A 19,697-nucleotide genomic window follows, 5' to 3' on the forward strand; every position below is an offset into this window, starting at 1 on the left:
CGCCAACTTTGGAGCGGATTGGGCCCAGATCCGCCCCGGACTCTCTTACTATCTTTGTCCATTTCTGTTATTCAAATGTCTATTAATTTTGGAGTGAAACTTGACCTGGACATTTCTTGACAGGTTTTGTAAGACTGTACAGTTTTTAAGCTGCTTAATAATAAAGGGTCAATGTGATTAAGTGCATGAATTCAGCTGTAAGGTGAAACCAAAGATGACAGAGTGAATTATCTTTGATCTCATCTGTGAGCTGATTGGTTTGGCAACTCTGTGATGTCGCTTTGTCCAAACACAGCAAGCCAATGGGAGGGAAGTTATTTCTGCGTTATGTCCTACCAATACTATGTGACTATGTCTGTATCATACTCTGTTGTAACACACACACACAGTTAAAGTGAGTGACATGCATTGTCTATATTTATTTTTGAAGTCAGCTGCAGTACTAGCCAAACAAGAGCAGAGAGAAAGAGAGAGAGGGTGTTAAAGTGAGAGAAGTGTATTCAGAGACTTATAGACAGGCGCAGAGATAGATGGGAAAGCAGATGGTGGCATAAACTTTACTTTTCAAGTCCTGAAAAACGCCTTTATTCCGAACTACTGAATACCTGATCTCCAGAATTCCTGCACCTCCTGCTCTGGTTTGGATCGGATCATGGAGGGAGGTGGTGAAGCAGCCATGAGCACCTTCATCATGGATGAAGAGACTCTCAAGAGAAAACAGAGAGAAAAACTGAAGAAACTGCAAGCCACGGGAGGAAACCCGCGTCCTGCGCGATCCCTCCTCTTCCTCACGCTGAAGAACCCTTTCCGCAAGGCTTGTATCAACATTGTAGAGTGGAAGTATCCTTTAACTAAAATGTGTTTTTAATAGTAAACAAATTAAATAGACAATCAGTGACAGAATTTTATTTGGCGTTATGTGCATGTTAAAGAGTCATAAACCATTTAGTCAATATTTTTCAACTTATGTGTTGGACTTTGAGCATGCAAACGAAATTTTTCCGACGTTGCTACGAATATGGCCGGAGAGTGCTTCATCTATCTTTGCTTTTTAGTAGTTAGAAAGGTCACGCCACGACGTGCACATTTTCTACTGGTCACACGACTCCACGTGCGGGTCAGAGATCAATAGACTTGAACTTTGGTATGCAGCGAAATGCGATATATCCTCGTACAAGAGTGCGTTTCTGGTTTGACAAATTCGCATACCTATGAATAGAAGTCAATGAAATGAAAAGTGAAGTTGGATTATTGTGATGTTCTCTTTTAAATTAAAAGCACTATTATAATAGAGCGTCGTGTACACCTAAGCATTTAAACATGCCTGAAAACGCCAAGTGGACGCCGACTGTAGGCACTTGCCAGCTTTTTTCAGCTAAGCGCTTTGGTTGCTATACTTCCTGCTTTGTTTATCAGGCGTTGAACTATGTACCGATTGGTTGTTGTGATATTTGTCCCGCCCCTCCTCTGCTGTGATTGGACGGCCGAGAGAGAAGTGACATTAACGAGCTGAGCGTTTCACACAAACTTGAAAATTGTTTAAACAAACCCAGCACCGGCGTTTTTATAAAAGTTTTTCGTAAAAGTTTTTAAAAAGGTTTTGTTTGTTTCTGAGTAACAAATAATAATAGAAATTTATCAGTGAACAGCGTACAGTAAAGCTATTCATGTACATGTTATTAAAGTCTGTTAACTATAGTGTCAGAATCAAGCAACTGTCTAGTAAGATCTCATTGACTCTGTCGAGTGCGTATGTGTATGAGGTGTGTAAACCGTCAGCGTTAAAGCCCAACGGCGCTCTGATATTCTGAGAACAGCTGTTGTCTTCTCCAGATCTCTAAATACAGACATGTTAAGCTCAGAAAATGTGAGCACAGTCTCTTACACAGATAACAAGAGGATGATATATAATACGACAGTAACACTTTATCTGCCTTTAGACTTAAAGAGAATCTACTGAAATAGAAATATTTACACCCATGACCATTGCAATGCTCTACCACTATATATGAGCTATAAAGGATCATATGGTGATTGATATGATGGTATTCAGCTCAAATCTGATTTTTCTTAAATGTTTGTGTCAGACCGTTTGAAATCATCATCCTCCTCACCATCTTTGCAAACTGTGTCGCTTTAGCTGTTTTCCTCCCAATGCCTGAAGAAGATACAAACAACACCAACAGTAACCTGGAGAGTCTCATATTCAACACTAGATGATCGGGATTAATCATCTAAATATTCTTGAATCAGATGTGAATTTAGTGATACGCATTCATCTTTATTCATTATACATGCCCTCAACCTATAGAGCCCAATTTACACTACACTAGTGAGGTTTCCATCCAAACGTGAAACGAATCTTTTAAAAATTTGCAAAAAAAACAAATGCAAATAAGTTCTTTGAGCAAATAATGGTGGTATTAGTAACCTAGTAAGCAACAGTAAATCAAACAAGGCACGCTTAAAAAATAGAGACAGGACTGCATTTAGTAACAATGGGGCAAGTTATAAATTTACTATCAGTGCAGCTTGTAATTACCCAAATAAATGCTGTGCAAAGAAAAAGGAATGCAGAATTTTTGATGCAGGCACTAACAGCAAGGGCATTGCGATATTGTTGAGCCCGTTATATGGTAAAAACTTTTTTTATTCAAGATTTGGCATTTCCATCACTTGTTTCTGATGCGATACTTCAAAATGCGCATAAAATCTGGGTGATGGAAACCCAGCTACTGTAAAAAGTTGGATTCATTTTTAAAAAATTAAATTTTTTTTAAATAAAGCTTAATTTTTGCTTTATTTAACAGGTGTTACCAGTTCAAGTAAATTTTTTCAAAATTTTTCACTTAAAGTGACACTGTGGCTGTTTCTCAATTCCAAGAACGCAAAGAACGGACTCACATTCTCGTGGATATCAGTCTGGCCAGGCGACCTTGGAAGAACAAACTTAGAAGGTCGTGAGAACACAGAACGCACTTGTGAGAATTGAGATGTGTGCAATCTTCCTGTTGGTCACCTGACCTCCGCCATTGTTTTGCCGCAATGACTTGTGTTGAGTAAAGTGATTTCAGGGCACAAGTCTGCACTCGATGCATCCTCGATATCAAGAACACATCCGGGTATTTTCATGCATCCTCTGTACTTGCGTTCTTGGAAATTGGAATTGAACTTCGGCGGTTAATGATGACGTAGAGCGAGAACACAAGGACGCAAGATCGCTGAAGAACGCATATTGAGTATTGAGATACAGCCTTTATGGGGCGGTTTCCCGGACAGGGTTTAGGATAATCCAGGACTAGGCCTTATTTATATTAGTCGCTAAAGACATTTTTACAAACATACCTTACAAAATACAAGGTGTGCATCTTGAGATTAAACAATGCCACCGATATATGTTAAAATTAGTCAGGACAAGTTTTTTTTTAAATTAAAGCATCTTAAACTTGCATTTTATTAATTATTTTTTTTATTAATCCAACTTTCACGTTTTACAGTGTATTGTTTATAAGTTTCATCCTTACACACCTCAACCTATAGACTCCACCCTCAGCCTATAGCAGTGCTTCCCAATCCTGGTCCTCGAGGCCCCCCTGCCAGAAAATTTTAGATGTCTCCTTATTTAAAACACCTGATTCACTTTATCAGCCTCCTCCAAAATGGTAAACATGTCTCCCTAACAAGCTGACGAGTTAAATCAGGTGTGTTAAACAAGAAGACATCCAAAACCCTCTGGAGGGGGGCCCCGAGGACCAGGACCGGGAAGCACTGGCCTATAGACACCCTTAAAACATAGCATATACATAGCATCCCAAAAAGAATCTTCACCTTGAAACATAATATTCATCCTAACACATAGACTCAGCCTATAGTCTTTGCCCTCATATAAACCTTTATCTTTAGATTATATAGAGCAGAAAACTTCTGAATGCCACATGTGAAGTCCAGCTACATGCTTTTGTAAAGTTATATTTAAAATGCTTTCAGTAGAATGATTGATGGGTGTATTTATTTCACTAAACCCCTGTAAGTGTTTGTGTGTTGTGACCTTGACACATGTGATTGAATGAAACAGGTGATGTGAACGTAACCCGTTCGTTTTAAAATTAGCATCACGCTAACCGTACGCTTCCTGCACATTCTCATCACTGTAGTATTAACTGAAGAATGCGCTGGTTTGTTAGTTTTGTTAATCTGCTTTACGACAGAGTATTTGTATGATAATTCATGGTTAGTTTTCTGATGAAGCTTATAATAACAGTAGGTGTCATGTCACCTGTAAAGTTCTCAGTGTTTAAGAGTCCTTTTCTGAATGCTTCCTATGAAGCCAGAGGAGAGCGTCAGATTGTAGCATCTCTTCACCACATTCTCACTAAACCATAAGTGTGTCCGTATGGATATCTGCCAGAATGTACGTGCCAAGACAGATTTGCAAAGTCAAAACAAAACTAGAAAGCCACCACAGACACCAAATAGCTCAGAGAGTGTTAGTGTGCTGACAGCTTCATTCATCTGAATGTTTTTCTGTGTGTGTGTTCGCAGGAGAGTCTTGAGTATATTTTTCTCATCATATTCACTATGGAATGTTTCCTGAAGATCGTGGCATATGGATTTCTTTTTCACGCCGATGCCTATTTACGAAACTGCTGGAATATATTAGATTTTGTCATTGTGACAATGGGGTAAACACACACGACAGATGCACAACACTACACAAATACACAAAAATGCCTTCTGTCCTTAGTAGGGGTGTAAATAGGAAAGTTCATTGCGATATGATACAGTATTGTGATCTCCACCAGCAATGCAATATTTATCGATACATCAAACGGTTCTTTAATGCAATTACATTTCGATTACATTTATCAATACTTTTATATTACGTGCCATTTTTAATAACTCACGAATGCAACCAAAATATATAACATGAACATTAAACTCCTTTGAGTTTAATGTTTAAACTCCTAGCACAATCTCTGTCCAAATTGGAACATTTACAACAACAACCTAAACTGCCAATCTGTTTGTCAATTTATTTTCCAAATACAAAATATTTCCAAACCCACAATTTGCATCCGATAGCAGTCACAACATCTTCTGCCACTTTCATTTTTCACACGTTTTCGCTGCTACAACCACTTTATTGCTGCATTGAATTCACTTGCTGACACTAGCCCATGAAAATAAACGAAAATGCGCGATTTGGCGGAAATGCGTAGATAGACGTTACGTCAAGGAATGAGGATGCAGAGTGTTGAAATACAGGTCCCTCATATCGATATTTTATATGTGGCGTTGATTGTACCTTTAGAAATTAAATTAATGCATCATACCATTAGAAATTTAACCGTTGCATCATATTGCTAGAAAAATGCAACCGGTGAATCGTATCCCAATCTTTTCTTTAAACCGACGCAACATACTGACAACACAACAAGGCATAGTATCGTTAATTTAATCGATACATTGTATCGTAAAAATTCTATCGATGCATTGCATCGTTTAAAATTTAATCGATGCATCATACCATCAATTATTCATTGTACCGTATCGAAAACGGTACAGTAATTGTTTTTATTACCGTACCGGTAAATAATCAATTTATCAGATTGTTAAAAATGTAATCGATGCATCGTATCTAAAAAATTTTAGTGACACATCGTATTGCAAAATTTTATGGATCGATCCATATCGATGTTTTGTTACACCCCTAGTTCTTAGTATTTCTAAGGTGGTACCAGACCTCAAGTGAACAACTAGCTATTAAAGAAAACTTTTTAAGCTAATGCCCACTGTATCTCTCTTTGAATGACACATTTCTGTACATAATAATTGATGTACATCTGTACATTAACATGATTTTGAGGATGGTTAGCCAGAAGAATTTGTGTTCACAAACGTGTGTACAGTATGCTATGCACTGACCGTGTTGTGATCTCTCTCAGGTTGTTCACCATCGTGGTGGACTTCATCAATAACATCAGCGGTGTGGAGGCTCCAGTGGAACAGAAAGGAGGGTTCAATATGAAGGCCCTGAGAGCATTCAGAGTCTTGCGGCCCCTGCGTCTCGTCTCCGGGGTCCCCAGTAAGTTATCGTCACCTGTTTCTGCTGACATCTCTCTAGTCGAATCCTCATGGATGTGTGCTCATCAAAGTGTAATGACTCCTCCAGGTCTGCAGGTGGTCATGAGCTCCATTCTCAAGTCCATGCTGCCTCTGTTCCACATCGCCCTGCTGGTTTTCTTCATGGTCACAATTTACGCCATTATTGGCCTGGAGCTTTTCAAATGCAAAATGCATAAGACATGTTACTACACTGGCACAGGTGAGATAGATCTATTCATTCCTGTTTGAGAGATGATGAATAGTTGGACCTTTAAAAAGAAATGTCTGAGCAATTTTTAATGGACATATGTTCATAAGATCACATACCAGCGTTATTTCTAAACCCAAGATTTCACCGTTGAGCAAAACAAGTGATGTCATCGCTTTGTAGTATGAGTTCCCAAACACATGCAGAGAATCAAGAAAACAAGTCCATCGATAATGCTCCTGTGCTGTGTTTACGGTTATTTCACGGTAGTAGAGGCAGCGCAACTATAAAGATATGTCTATAATCCCACCCACTTTGAAACGGTACTAAACTGCAGTGAAAAAGCAAACTGAGCTAAAGTAAAGCGAGCCGAGCCTAGTCGTACAACACAGTGGAAAAATGCCAAAAGTTCTCCTAGGAGAGTAAACGCAAAGTATTCAACCAACCTAACAAACTCTTTGAAATGTTTTGTTTGACAATGATATTATGCCATCTTTGATGATTGATTTGATTAACCTCAAATGCGTGCAAGACCAAAAATCAAGTAAGAGAAGTAAATGTAAAATCGGCACACCAAAGCTCCAAACATATCAAAATATGCGTAGTGTGTGACATTTCAAGAACCAAGGCTCTTCATCAGACGTCTGAAAAAGTTCAAAAAGATTTCAGAAAATGTTTAATACTTTTGTGTGGTCACAATTCAATTGCTAATAACAATTAAAAAGTAATATAATAAAATTATTTTAGCTAATTGTCTGCGCTTTGTTCTGTCACAGATATTATTGCAACAGTGGAGAATGAGAAGCCATCTCCATGCGCTCTGACTGGTAGCGGTCGACGATGCACTCTGAACGGGACCGAGTGTCGCAAGGGTTGGCCTGGGCCAAATAACGGCATCACTCACTTTGATAATCTCGGCTTCTCCATGCTCACCGTATACCAATGCATCACCACGCAGGGTTGGACAGATGTTCTGTACTGGGTCAGTAAACCTGATCTGATCCTAACAAGTTATTCTCAGACGCTTGACTGAGATCTGACAGCAGGTTTTGTTTTATACAGGTGAATGATGCGATCGGAATGGAGTGGCCCTGGTTGTATTTTGTCACCCTGATTCTGTTGGGCTCATTCTTCATCCTCAATCTGGTTCTGGGAGTTTTGTGTGGGTCAGTACAAACATCAGACATTAGCTCATAACAGAATTAGTCATGATGTTTCAAAATACTCAAAGTAGTTGACGGGTAGATTTGCCTCAAGAATTTTTCCTCTGTGGTCAGTGAGTTCACTAAGGAGAGAGAGAAGAGTTCCCGCAGTGGAGAATATCAGCAGCTGAGGGAAAGACAACAGTTAGATGAGGATCTGAAAGGATACATGGAGTGGATCACACAGGCTGAGATCATGGACAACGACCTTGAAGGCCATGGTATTCACACACCCCATAGACTACAGGTGTCATAAATTCTGAGATTGTCCTCTGTGTGATTGTCTGGATCTTCACAGGTCTTCTTCCACTGCAGAAGGACGGATCTGAAACAGAAAGTCTCTATGATTTGGATGCACTAAACAAACTCATGTTTTATGTGTGAGTACAGCAAAAAAACTGATGGGAATGACTTTATTTCCAGGAAGACTTTCATGCTTTGGGTTCCTGTGCGTGTTTGTGTTTTTCAGTCGTCACGCACGTCGCTGGAACCGTTTTTTCAGGAGGAAGTGTCGGGTTTGGGTGAAGTCCAGGCTCTTTTATTGGCTGGTGATATTGCTGGTGTCTTTCAACACCCTGGCCATCGCAACCGAGCACCATCAGCAGTCCCAGGCCCTCACTAACTTCCAAGGTTAACATTATTCTTATTTGATGACTATTCATTAGTCAATGATCAGCTTTAGTCACCTAAAAACCATTGCTTTTCACAGACAACACAAATAAGGTGCTGCTGTCTCTGTTCGCGGTGGAGATGTTTCTGAAGATGTATGCAATGGGGTTGCCATCTTACTTCATATCTCTTTTCAATCGTTTTGACTGCTTTGTGGTGTCTGTGGGGGTCATGGAGCTCATTCTCGTACGTATGGATGTCATGTCTGTCATGGGGATCTCTGTACTGCGATGCATTCGGTTGCTGCGTCTCATCAAAATCACCAGGTACTTGATTCTTGACACAATCACAAAATTGTGTAAGGATTGAAAACTAACTGAGAAGAGTCCGAACCGTCTTGTCCTGAGTTGAATTGTGTTTGTGTTGTAGGTATTGGACAGCCCTCAGTAATCTTGTGGCGTCGCTCTTAAACTCGGTGCGCTCCGTCGCCTCCTTGCTGCTGCTCCTCTTCCTATTCATAGTCATCTTTGCTCTGCTCGGCATGCAGGTGTTTGGCGGAAAGTTTAATTTTCCTGATGGCGGTGTGCGCCGTAGCAACTTTGACAATTTTCCTCAGGCGCTCATCACCGTTTTCCAGGTGATTTATATTTATGATTCGCAAGCGGTTTAGCTAAGATTAGATTCCCAGAAGCTCTTAGTAAATCTTTCTCTTGATTTTAGGTCATGACAGGTGAAGACTGGAACTCTGTCATGTATGATGGAATCATGGCTCATGGAGGTCCATCAATGCCTGGAATCCTAGTCAGCATTTACTTCATTATTCTGTTCATCTGTGGAAACTGTATCCATATTAAAGAATTATTTATTTTTGCAGTAGACAGTTCTGTGTGTATAATTACCCTGTGACATCAAGACTGTAATTTTCTTGAGTAATAAACTACAGTCATCCTCCTGAACGTCTTCTTGGCTGTTGCGGTGGATAACTTGGCAGAGGCTGAGAGCTTAACATCTGCCCAGAAAGAGAAGGCAGAAGAGAAGATACGCAAAAAGCTTCTAAGGTGAGTGACACGGGTCAAAGAGCAGAGGAAAACGATGTCAGCACCAGAAACATTTCTGGTGTTCATCTCTTTCTTGGCAGAGAAAATCTTCCTGATAAGGGTGAAGAGGAGAAGACTTTGCTGGCAAAGAAACTTGCCGAGCAGAGAGCCAAGATTGAAGGAATTCCCACTACAGCTAAGGTGATATGTCAAAAAGTACTTCAAACCTTAAAACTGCTTAGTTAAATCAATCTGCTTGATTGATGTTGTATTTTTGCAGCTCAAAGTGGATGAATTCGAATCAAATGTGAACGAGATTAAAGATCCATTTCCACCGGCTGATTTTCCAGGTGAGGCAGGAAGGTCACAGTAGGAAACAGGTTAAATTCAACATTTTGAATAATCTCATGCCTGACACCTTTACTTATTGTCTAGGTGATGATGAAGAGGAAGAGCCAGAGATTCCCAGCAGTCCTCGGCCTCGTCCAATGGCAGATCTGCAGTTGAAGGAAACAGTGGTGCCCATGCCAGAGGCCAGTTCCTTCTTTATCTTTGGCCCGCAGAATAAGTAAAATCTCACTATCACACAAAACTCCAATACACAATGACTGAATAATTTTGGGCTTTATACCAAGGGTTAATCTCCACTCAGGTTCCGCAAACTCTGCCATCGCATCATCAATGCCACCACCTTCACCAACATCATCCTCCTCTTCATCCTGCTTAGTAGCATCTCATTGGCTGCAGAAGACCCCATCGACCCAGTTTCCTTTAGGAACAAGGTAAACGATATACAGGTTTACACTTCTCCATATGCACCTGACGTTGCCTTTAACTGCCGCCTCTCTTGCACCGCAGGTCCTGGCCTATGCTGATATTGTCTTTACCTCAGTTTTCACAGCAGAGATCGTGTTGAAGGTGAGATTAGAGTTCGGAGGAACAGGAGTTGGGTTGTATTTTCAGGGGGATTTTGTGTGATCTGTTCAGTGTTCCTCTGTCACCTGTAGATGACCACATACGGTGCCTTCTTACACACTGGCTCTTTCTGCCGTAACTCGTTCAACATACTAGACTTGATTGTGGTTGGTGTTTCCCTGCTGTCCATGGGAATGGAGTAAGTAAGAACCTTCAGATAGTGTAAGAAGAGATTTTCAATATTCTTGCTGATCTTTGTGTTTCTCTGCAGGTCAAGTGCCATCTCAGTGGTTAAGATCCTCAGGGTCTTGAGAGTGTTGAGACCTTTAAGAGCCATAAACAGAGCCAAAGGTCTGAAGGTGAGTCATCTACGAGACTAGTTTACAGTTTTACTGCGAGATCAATGTTTCTCAGTCAATCTGCCTATCTTTGGTTTCTGTTAGCATGTGGTCCAGTGTATGTTCGTAGCCATCAAGACCATCGGCAACATCGTTTTAGTCACAATGCTCCTGGATTTCATGTTTGCCTGCATCGGGGTTCAGCTTTTCAAGGTCAGAGAACTTATACTGTATCTTCTGTATCTACAAATTAAGTTTCTATGTGATGATGTTCTTATGATTGTGTCTTATTTTAGGGGAAATTTTTTTATTGCACAGACCCACTTAAAATGACAGAGGTGGAATGCAGGTAAGAATGAACATTTGCTCATTATCCATTAAGTGAAGAACTTAAATGACCGATGTGATTTTTATTCTGTTAGGGGAACGTTTATAAAACACCAGGAAAACACTCTTCATGACATGGTGCTTAGTCAGCGCGAGTGGATGAACAGCGACTTAAACTTTGATAACATTCTGAACGCCATGCTGGCTCTCTTCACGGCGTCAACATTTGAAGGCTGGCCAAAGTAAGAGACTACATGCCAATCCTCACCCTCATGCCATCCCAGTATTTGATTTCCTTTAGTCATATCAAAATGACATCACGTTTGTGTGTATAGGTTGTTGTATAAAGCCATCGACTCAAATCTGGAGGACAGGGGCCCAATTTACAACAACCGCATTGGGATATTCATCTTCTTCATTGTCTACCTAATCCTCATCGCCTTCTTTATGATGAACATCTTCGTGGGCTTTGTTATCGTCACCTTTCAGGAACAGGGAGAGCAGGAGTACAAAAACTGTGAGCTGGATAAAAACCAGGTACCACACACCCCTAACTGACTCATACATGATGTAACATGACTCCAGATTATAACACATATGTATGTGTTTGTTATAGCGCCAATGTGTTCAGTATGCCCTGAAGGCCCGACCACTGAGGTGTTACATCCCTAAGAACCCGTATCAGTACCAGGTGTGGTACATCGTCACTTCCTGTTACTTTGAGTACCTGATGTTTCTCCTCATCATGCTCAACACCATGTGTCTAGGGATGCAGGTGAGAAACGCGTAGAAATGAGGATGATAAATCCTGTCATCTGTTGGATCCTAACTGTGTTTCACACTTTTTGTCCTTCAGCACTGTAAACAGTCGGATCACATCGACTACCTGGCCAATATGCTGAACATCATCTTCACTGTCCTATTTACAGTGGAGATGATCCTCAAACTCGGTGCCTTCAAAGCCAAGGTGAGTCCCTGGTGCAGAGCACTACCAAAAATAAATGGTTAAGTATTAATACTAGTACTGCATTTAATAAGAGTATTTCATCCTGACAGGGTTACTTCGGCGATGCCTGGAACGTCTTTGATTTCATAATCGTGGTTGGCAGCATTGTTGACGTCATACTAAGTGAAATTGGTGTAAGTTTCATTGGTGTGAAGCAATGAATCCACATTCTTCGTGTTATTCCACATCAAGATTAAACTTAACCTTAACTTCCTTTTTTCAGACAGCTCTTGAGAAACAGGGTGGATTGTACTGTCTTACTGGATGTCCTGTAAATATCCACAAACATCTTTTTACACTGAAACATTATACAAACCTGATTATATTATCCAGCATTTCTGCAACAGTACAGATACTAAATACCAAAATCACTTCGTGTTTGCAGACTGACATCAGTTTCTCTCTTTTCAGGCTGTGAACGGAACAGTGACACCAGACGTAGGTGTAGTTTCAGCATTCTCTTAATGTATTACCCTACTGAAAGATCCAGCTTAGACCAGCATAAGCTGGTGAGCTGGTTTCCCAGCTTGGTTTTAGCTGGTTTTGCTGGTGCAGCAAGCTGGTCTAGCTGTGTTTTGGTCACTTTTTAAGCTGGTCTAGCTGGACTTAGCTGGTCAGGCTGGAAGACCAGCTGACCCACCAGCTTGACCAGCTTTGCCAGGCTGGGAGGACCAGCTTAAACCAGCTACTGCCACCTTAATCCAGCTAAAACCAGATACCAGCGTATGCTGGTCTTAGCTGGATTTTTCAGTAGGGTAGAAATGTTCAGACTTACTATTTGTGTACTAAATCGCTTGGCTTTTGCAAACACCCGTGTAAGATTATTTACATCCATTTTCTCTCGTTTCAGGATTTGAACTCTGTGGCAACAGACGTAAGTCCAGATTGGGCATTTACACTAAGAGGATCTGCATTGGTGTTATCTGAAGGCTTCACTTGTGTTTGTTCTTTCTTTAGGAGAATATAAGCGTGTCTATCACATTATTCCGACTCTTCCGTGTCATGCGTCTGGTAAAACTGCTGAATCGTTTCGAGGGGATTCGGAATCTGCTGTGGACCTTCATCAAATCATTCCAGGTCTATTATGTTTTTTTATGAAAATATAATCACAAATAAATAGGAGAGTAATTCAGCAGAAGAGTATCCACAAAAATAGAAATTGTAAGATACCTTGAAATTGAATGCAGGTTGCTGTGAATCTGTTTTCAGGCTTTGCCGTATGTGGCGCTTCTCATTGTCATGCTGTTCTTCATCTACGCTGTCATCGGCATGCAGGTACGTCACACACTCAGAGTTATATATGGGGTTGGCGTCAGATTGAAATCTAATAACGTGTCTGTTCTGTCAGGTGTTCGGAAAGATTGCACTAATAGATGGAACTGTGATTAACCGCAACAATAACTTTCAGACGTTTCCTCAGGCTGTGCTCCTGTTGTTCAGGTAAGACACTGGTGTGAAAGTTTTACTGTGTTGCGTTTATATATAGAACATTACCAACAAAGCCACAGTTGGATTTTGGTGCAATGAAAGCACTCCCATAACACTATGGCTATGGTTACATGCACAATACAATTAATACCATTACAAACCAATTATTTGGCTGCATGTAAAGGTACCTTATGAGTACACAGGCTCTGAAAAGATATACCTGTCCCCAGGTCTGCCACAGGTGAAGCATGGCAAGAAATCATGTTGGGCTGTTTGTACGGTCAGCGCTGTGACCCAAAATCAGATTACCTGCCCGGAGAGGAGTACACCTGCGGCTCTGGATTTGCCGTTTTGTACTTCATGAGTTTTTACATGCTGTGTGCTTTCCTGATCATTAACCTGTTTGTGGCTGTGATCATGGACAACTTTGATTATCTGACCCGTGATTGGTCGATTCTGGGGCCGCATCATTTGGATGAGTTTAAGAAGATTTGGGCTGAATATGACCCTGAGGCCACGTAAGCCAACATTTTATATTTTTGTGAAAGGTTTTCTGGGTTTTGTAAAAGGTTTTGCGACAACAATTCAACAAGTACCATCAGTTGTGTTTGTATGGTGATGTCCTGTAGGGGGCGCATTAAACACCTGGATGTTGTGACTTTGCTGAGGAGAATCCAGCCGCCTCTTGGGTTCGGAAAGTTCTGCCCTCACCGTGTTGCCTGCAAGGTGAGATAAATTCATATTAAACACATGCATTGACTCTCAGCTCTCCAACAACATGATCATCAACTTCTGTTGCTATGTCTGTTTTCAGAGATTAATTTCTATGAACATGCCACTAAACAGCGACGGAACAGTAACGTTTAATGCCACGCTGTTCGCTTTGGTCCGAACGGCACTGAAAATTAAAACCGAAGGTAATTTTGAAAAGGCCAATGAGGAGCTGCGGGCGATTATTAAGCAGATCTGGAAACGCACCAGTATGAAACTGCTGGACCAGGTCATTCCACCAATCGGAGGTCAGTGATCGTGTGTAAAAAAAATCTGAATTAAAATCACATTACTCATGAGTAATAATATCGTCTGTTGATTACAGATGATGAGGTCACGGTGGGAAAGTTTTACGCCACGTTCCTGATCCAGGATCACTTTAGGAAGTTCATGAAGCGTCAGGAGGAATACTACGGATACCGACCAAACAAGAAGAACAAAAACACCACAGAGATACAGGTGACACATCTCTCTTCATGTCTATAACCTCATGATCTGGCAGTCTGTAATCATTAGCTTGTCTCTGTCAGGCGGGTCTGAGGAGCATCGAGGATGAAGCCGCCCCAGAGCTTCATCGGGCGATCTCTGGAGATCTTCTCAATGAGGATGAGATGGACGGGGCCATGGATGAAGCTGCAGAAGAGGGGATCTACAGGGTGGGTGGAGAACGGAAAACAAAAATAGTTTCATTTACCATCAGCTGTCTCTCACTTCTCTCGCATTGTGACAACAGAGAGCAGGTGGCCTTTTTGGCAATCATGTGGATCCATTCAGTATGAGGAGAGGAACCCCTATGCCAACCCAGGTGACCAGCCAGCGTCCCCTACAGATCGCAGACAGTAAACCAGAGGAGACTGAAGCTTCACCCGGCTCACCCTCATATCTGAATTATCATGCCAACTTTAACAACAACAACACAAACAACACCAGGAGCATACAGAGGTACATACAACATGACATAAGTTTTGGTCATATTATAATAATGATTTTGTCATAATAAAGCTCTCTCTCTCGGTCTGGTAGATATGAACTACACTTCCCATCAGGCAACAGGGCATGCAGCCATTACGGTCCTATCAGTGCAGCTGACTTTCTTATACAAGAGGTGAAATAACACGGCTGTGTAAAAACGTATTTTCATCATCTGGAGTGATTTTCAAGTATTTTTGTGTTTGTTTCTCAGACTCTGTTTGCTGGAGGTTTGGAGAGTCTGGCCTGCGACTCCTATTTTGTATCCGTAACAAAGGCAGAGTTGGCCGAAGCACTGCGCATAGATGTCGACGTGTTGGAGAGGATCTCAGCAGCCATTCTTAACAAACGTCAAGGACATTCAGAAATGTTTAAAGACACAGTAACCTGTCAGTTAGACGTTACGCACTGCCAAGTGTAATGTTCATCTGAGGACACTGGATGAACCATAGAGACTTTATTGGATCAACAGGACTCAGAATACAGCTGTGAGAACTGCCAAAGTGTTTTGACTTGTCCCAGACAAGTTGACAGATAGTAGTTTTTTCAATATTTGATGACAAATGTACACAAAATTACTTTCCACTGTCAAAATACATGATAGAACATGGGCCAATTTTGGCCAGGCTATTATGTTAAGGTATGACTACGTCTAATGTCGAAAAACATTTGCTGTTTCCAAAATAGCCTATTATACACTTATATAGGGCACTATTTGAGGGGGCATTCATTTGTAGTAGTGTCACAGTGGACATTGTCAAGTGCACTCCTTCAATCCCACAATCCATAGCAATAATAAGTGTACAGCTAATGCAGAGCTAGCCACTACTTATCCACTTTGAGGCCTGCGCTGAATTAATTCAACAGACGATGTTCACAGCGCTACTCACTTATTTCATTCAAGTTTTAAATTAATCTGTAATTGCATTATATTAGCACCTATCGTCCGATTCACGATTTCCTTTGGTGTGTAAAGGGGGTCGCACACCGGCCACACAGCTCAGCGCCTCTAGGACAACTCGGAGGCATCGTAAACTGGAAATGCACATTAAATAGCGCGAGCATCATCAGATAGCGTCTACTTCAAAATGCAAAATATACGTTAGCAGCCAATGTTAATCGTTAATGATTTGTGAGTGGCACTCTGTGGCGCGACAGGGATTTGAGCAACTTCCTGAGTCGTTGCTGGGCAGCGCGGACAGGCGCCACCTGTCGCGTCTGGTGTGCGACCCCCTTAAGTGTGTATTAGTACATGTTAACAATATGCAAAAAGTACAACCCCCAAAGTAAACGATGACGCGAGTTATCGTCTCCAACGTAAATCTTTTTTCTTGGACTACAACAGACACGGATTGTAGGCAACATTTTACTTCCTGGGCTTGTTGACGTAGACAAGAACGACATTATCATAATTCCTCCCGCTTCTGACTCACAGCCTGTAAGTTAACTCCTGTTAACATTGCATTGTGAGTGAATCTTTCAAACATGGTAGGGAGCGTCAAATTTCCGGCTGACGTCACAGTCACAACCAAACACAACGTACAGATTAGCTGGCCAATCAGGGACACAGAGCTTTTCAGATTGATGAGATGATCTAAATGTATGGTATGTAGAAAAAATAATGTGTTTTTTAACCATAAACCACGCAAACACTATTATACCAAATACACAAAATAACCTTGTTTTAGCAATGAAATAGGTGCACTTTAATACATAAACAAGACAAAAATACTGTAAGAAAGTAATTCTTCTGGGGTGACGTTGTTTTGCATTAAATCAAATGTACTGACACAGAACAACATAGCAAATAATAAATAAAATATTAACACTGTTTTACTCAACATGTTTTAGTTAATCTTGATTTTTAAATGTATAATTTGTTTCCTGATATATGCCTGAATATCGATTATATTTTTATAACCCTTATCGTGAAGACTAATTTACTTTGGTAATGTTATATTACACGGCACAAATTAAACGGAACACAAAGAAGTAAGTTAACTTAGTCATCAAAAGAAGTCTTATAATAATATTAACTAGATCCATATAAAACTTTTACACTTTTAAAACTCCGCTTTTGTTAGCTAGACTCAGAAGTAAACATTACCTCAGCATCTCTGCGCGCGCCTGTCACACTCGTCACCGGCCTAAACTCCCGCGGATTACGTTGGTTAATCCGCGTGCACGCACTGCGCGGCACATTATGGGACAGCGCTCGCGCGTCAGGGAGACTCTGTAAGTAAAGCTATTTTATAGGTAAACAAAATACTGTATTTTTTAAATGACAAACCACACAACTCTATTGATTCAATGATTAATCGCGTTTATTTCATGAGCTCTTACTAGTCAGGGTTTCCTCTGTAATCTAGTTGTTTGTTGTAGAATATTTAAACGTTTAGGTAAGTCTTAAATCCAGTCTAACTCAAAATAATTACTACCATTGTTATTAGATATAGCATGCACATATTTATTTAGATTAGGATTAACTTTATGTATCTATTGTATTTAGATGCCTCAGTAGTTTTGGTCATGTGTGATGGTCATGGTATTTTTAAATATAGTACCTTGGTGTATGAATGTGTTTTAATCAAAATATGATTTTTATTCATCACTATTTCTAATATTTATATATTATTTATAATATCAGCCAATGCCATTTATAATATAATATTTGGCTATTGTAGTAGTACATCAGAGCACCATGATAGTACTTTTTGATTATGAAGATGAAACTAAATTAAATGGGTAACATAGACTTATATATACTGTAAGCATGTGTTGTGGGTTCAGAGCGGGTCAGTGGGGTTAATCTGGACCCATGAGTCTCCAGTCAGACAGGTGTAAGGAGTTTATAATATTAGGGGTACCATATGTTCACCTGACGGCATACAGACTGACTGTCTTACCAGGTCTACAGACAAGAAACACTCGACTTGTGACACATTTCTCCCGTAAACCAGGTAAATACTGTTTCTGCACAAATATAAAAACTTTTCAAAACTAATTTAAAGGGATAGTTCACAGAAAACTGGAAAAACCCTCAAGGTTATCCAAACCTGTATACATTTCTTTGTTCTCCTAAACACACCATTCACTTCCATAACATTATTTATTCCTATTATGGAAGTCAATGGTGCCCCAAATCTGCTTGGTTACAAACATTCTTAAAAATATCTTTCTTTATATTTAGCTGAATTTTTTTATACAAAACAACTTGAGGGTGAGTAAATGATGACACCGTTTTCAGATCCCTATAATCTTTATTTACGGCGTGTAGGATGTCAGCAGGAGCGGAGGGCGGGGCTGATGCCGCCAAAGAGGTGCGGCCTACACAGCCACGCCCATTATCACATGACCGGGTCACACTAGTGGTTGATGGGACTCATTTTGTGGTAGATCCTGCAGTATTCACCGCTTACCCGGATACAGTTTTGGGGAGGTACTGAACACATCCTATCGGATCACATTATAAACGCAATGCACTGAAATAAACTGCTTGTGTATTTTTCAGAATGTTCGGTCGAGCGCGTCAGCACAGCTTCACACGGCCCAACTCTAAAGGTGAATACGAGATCGCAGAGGGTATCGGTGCCAGCATCTTCAGAGTCATTCTGGTGCGTTTATCAACTAATTTTATTTTCTGTATTAATTTATGTAACGTATTAAAGTATAGTTTAATCTCTCTCGCTCAGGATTATTATCGGGTCGGTGTGCTGCAGTGTCCCGAGGGCGTATCTGTGGCCGAACTTCGTGAAGCCTGCGATTATCTGTGTATCAACTTTGATTACAACACCGTCAGATGCCGAGACCTTAGTAAGTCTTAAACACAAACGTTCACGTACGTAAAAAAGTCATGTGGTGAAAAATCTTTCGTCCAATCAGGTGCTCTGCTGCACGAGCTGTCCAATGACGGCGCTCGGCGTCAATTCGAGGCGTTCCTGGAGGAGCATCTGGTTCCAGCGATGGTATCGAGCGCTCAGGAGGGCGAGAGAGAGTGTCGTATCGTGGTTCTCACGGATGAAGATACTGTAGACTGGGATCGCGACAATCCTCCACCGATGGGAGAGGAAAACTCCCAGAGTGAGCGCTGTACACACACTGAAAAGCTGTGGAGAAATAGAAACAGAGTTTTTGTATTTCTGACATGGTTTCCTACCTTTGTAGTCTTGTACAGCACCAAACTCTTCCGTTTCTTCAAGTTCATCGAGAACAGAGATGTAGCAAAAGCCCTGCTGAAGGAGCGAGGCCTTAAAAACATACGGATCGGCATCGAGGGTAAACGGAGGCACATTAAAACACTTAAAACACTGTGTGTCACAGAATCTTACCTCCTCTCTCGTGTCTCAGGTTACCCCACATGCAAGGAGAAAGTGAAGCGGCGTTCGGGTGGAAAGTCGGAGGTCATCTACAGCTACGTCCAGCGTCCGTTCATCCAGCTGTCCTGGGAAAAAGAGGAAGGAAAAAGCAGACACGTGGATTTCCAGTGCGTACGCAGCAGGAGCGTTCCAAACCTCATCACTGCTTTGGGGGAGGGGCCTACTTGGCCTGGGGCCACGCCCACTCCACAGGTGGATGAGTTGGATCGTCTGAATGGTCCGCCCCTTGAGGTGCTTCAGCAGTGACTGAAGTATTCATTCGGATACGAGTAAACTGAACCATTGGACAAAATTCTGAGTATTCATTTATTTATATTTGCATATTCTTCAGTAAAAATCTGAAAAGTATTGTGAACATTAAAATGTGTTAAAGGGGACATATCATAAAAATATAAAAGTGCTATAA

The 19,697-nt window shown here is 41.0% G+C and overlaps 4 protein-coding genes across 18 annotated transcripts in view; 3 read left to right on the forward strand and 1 right to left on the reverse strand.

The window, feature by feature from the left end:
- The window catches only part of LOC129453270 (differentially expressed in FDCP 6 homolog), a 39,810-nt gene extending 22,725 nt beyond the window's left edge, over positions 1 to 17,085 (reverse strand). For 2 of the 13 annotated variants that reach the window (XM_073861688.1, XM_073861690.1), the window contains exons 1-3: positions 17,023 to 17,056; positions 14,434 to 14,595; positions 13,772 to 13,894 (exon numbers count right to left, since the gene is read on the reverse strand). The gene's annotated coding sequence lies outside the window, so the exon portion shown is untranslated. Of the gene's footprint in view, positions 1 to 5,925; positions 6,280 to 7,246; positions 7,841 to 13,771; positions 13,895 to 14,239; positions 14,393 to 14,433; positions 14,596 to 17,022 lie in introns of those variants that run through there. The other 11 variants (XM_073861686.1, XM_073861687.1, XM_073861689.1 and 8 more) reach the window with 11 other exon arrangements.
- LOC141359411 (dihydropyridine-sensitive L-type skeletal muscle calcium channel subunit alpha-1-like) lies at positions 586 to 2,220 on the forward strand. Its single transcript, XM_073861819.1, has 2 exons — positions 586 to 840; positions 2,088 to 2,220. The coding sequence occupies exons 1-2, from the start codon at positions 653 to 655 to the stop codon at positions 2,218 to 2,220; spliced, it is 321 nt and encodes a 106-aa protein (XP_073717920.1). The 5' UTR covers positions 586 to 652.
- LOC141359363 (dihydropyridine-sensitive L-type skeletal muscle calcium channel subunit alpha-1-like) lies at positions 4,564 to 16,045 on the forward strand. The gene is made up of 40 exons (XM_073861680.1): positions 4,564 to 4,682; positions 5,946 to 6,085; positions 6,173 to 6,325; positions 7,090 to 7,295; positions 7,376 to 7,479; positions 7,591 to 7,736; positions 7,814 to 7,895; positions 7,985 to 8,145; positions 8,225 to 8,450; positions 8,554 to 8,761; positions 8,845 to 8,965; positions 9,068 to 9,182; positions 9,263 to 9,362; positions 9,442 to 9,511; positions 9,597 to 9,729; positions 9,814 to 9,943; positions 10,020 to 10,079; positions 10,169 to 10,275; positions 10,348 to 10,435; positions 10,520 to 10,627; positions 10,711 to 10,763; positions 10,837 to 10,983; positions 11,077 to 11,278; positions 11,358 to 11,516; positions 11,598 to 11,708; positions 11,798 to 11,881; positions 11,971 to 12,018; positions 12,159 to 12,185; positions 12,598 to 12,621; positions 12,705 to 12,824; positions 12,957 to 13,022; positions 13,096 to 13,187; positions 13,406 to 13,693; positions 13,805 to 13,901; positions 13,990 to 14,194; positions 14,272 to 14,405; positions 14,477 to 14,602; positions 14,680 to 14,888; positions 14,970 to 15,051; positions 15,130 to 16,045. Exons 1-40 carry the CDS (start codon positions 4,579 to 4,581, stop codon positions 15,334 to 15,336), a joined length of 5,043 nt encoding a protein of 1,680 aa, XP_073717781.1. The 5' UTR covers positions 4,564 to 4,578; the 3' UTR covers positions 15,337 to 16,045.
- An 18-nt stretch (positions 17,086 to 17,103) lies between the features above and the next one.
- Positions 17,104 to 19,583, forward strand: LOC141359365 (BTB/POZ domain-containing protein KCTD20-like). Of its 3 annotated transcripts, none has more exons than XM_073861700.1 (8): positions 17,183 to 17,314; positions 17,706 to 17,875; positions 18,193 to 18,354; positions 18,427 to 18,529; positions 18,608 to 18,728; positions 18,798 to 18,995; positions 19,080 to 19,190; positions 19,263 to 19,583. In XM_073861700.1, exons 3-8 carry the CDS (start codon positions 18,194 to 18,196, stop codon positions 19,535 to 19,537), a joined length of 969 nt encoding a protein of 322 aa, XP_073717801.1. In that variant the 5' UTR covers positions 17,183 to 17,314; positions 17,706 to 17,875; position 18,193; the 3' UTR covers positions 19,538 to 19,583. The 3 variants fall into 3 exon arrangements, with proteins under 3 accessions (XP_073717800.1, XP_073717801.1, XP_073717802.1); XM_073861701.1 differs by having other exon boundaries at positions 17,253 to 17,314; positions 17,825 to 17,875; XM_073861699.1 differs by lacking the exons at positions 17,183 to 17,314; positions 17,706 to 17,875 and adding an exon at positions 17,104 to 17,150.
- Positions 19,584 to 19,697: the final 114 nt, after the last annotated feature.

Source organism: Misgurnus anguillicaudatus, chromosome 23 (assembly GCF_027580225.2).
Source record: "Misgurnus anguillicaudatus chromosome 23, ASM2758022v2, whole genome shotgun sequence".
Taxonomy (NCBI): Eukaryota; Metazoa; Chordata; class Actinopteri; order Cypriniformes; family Cobitidae; genus Misgurnus; species Misgurnus anguillicaudatus.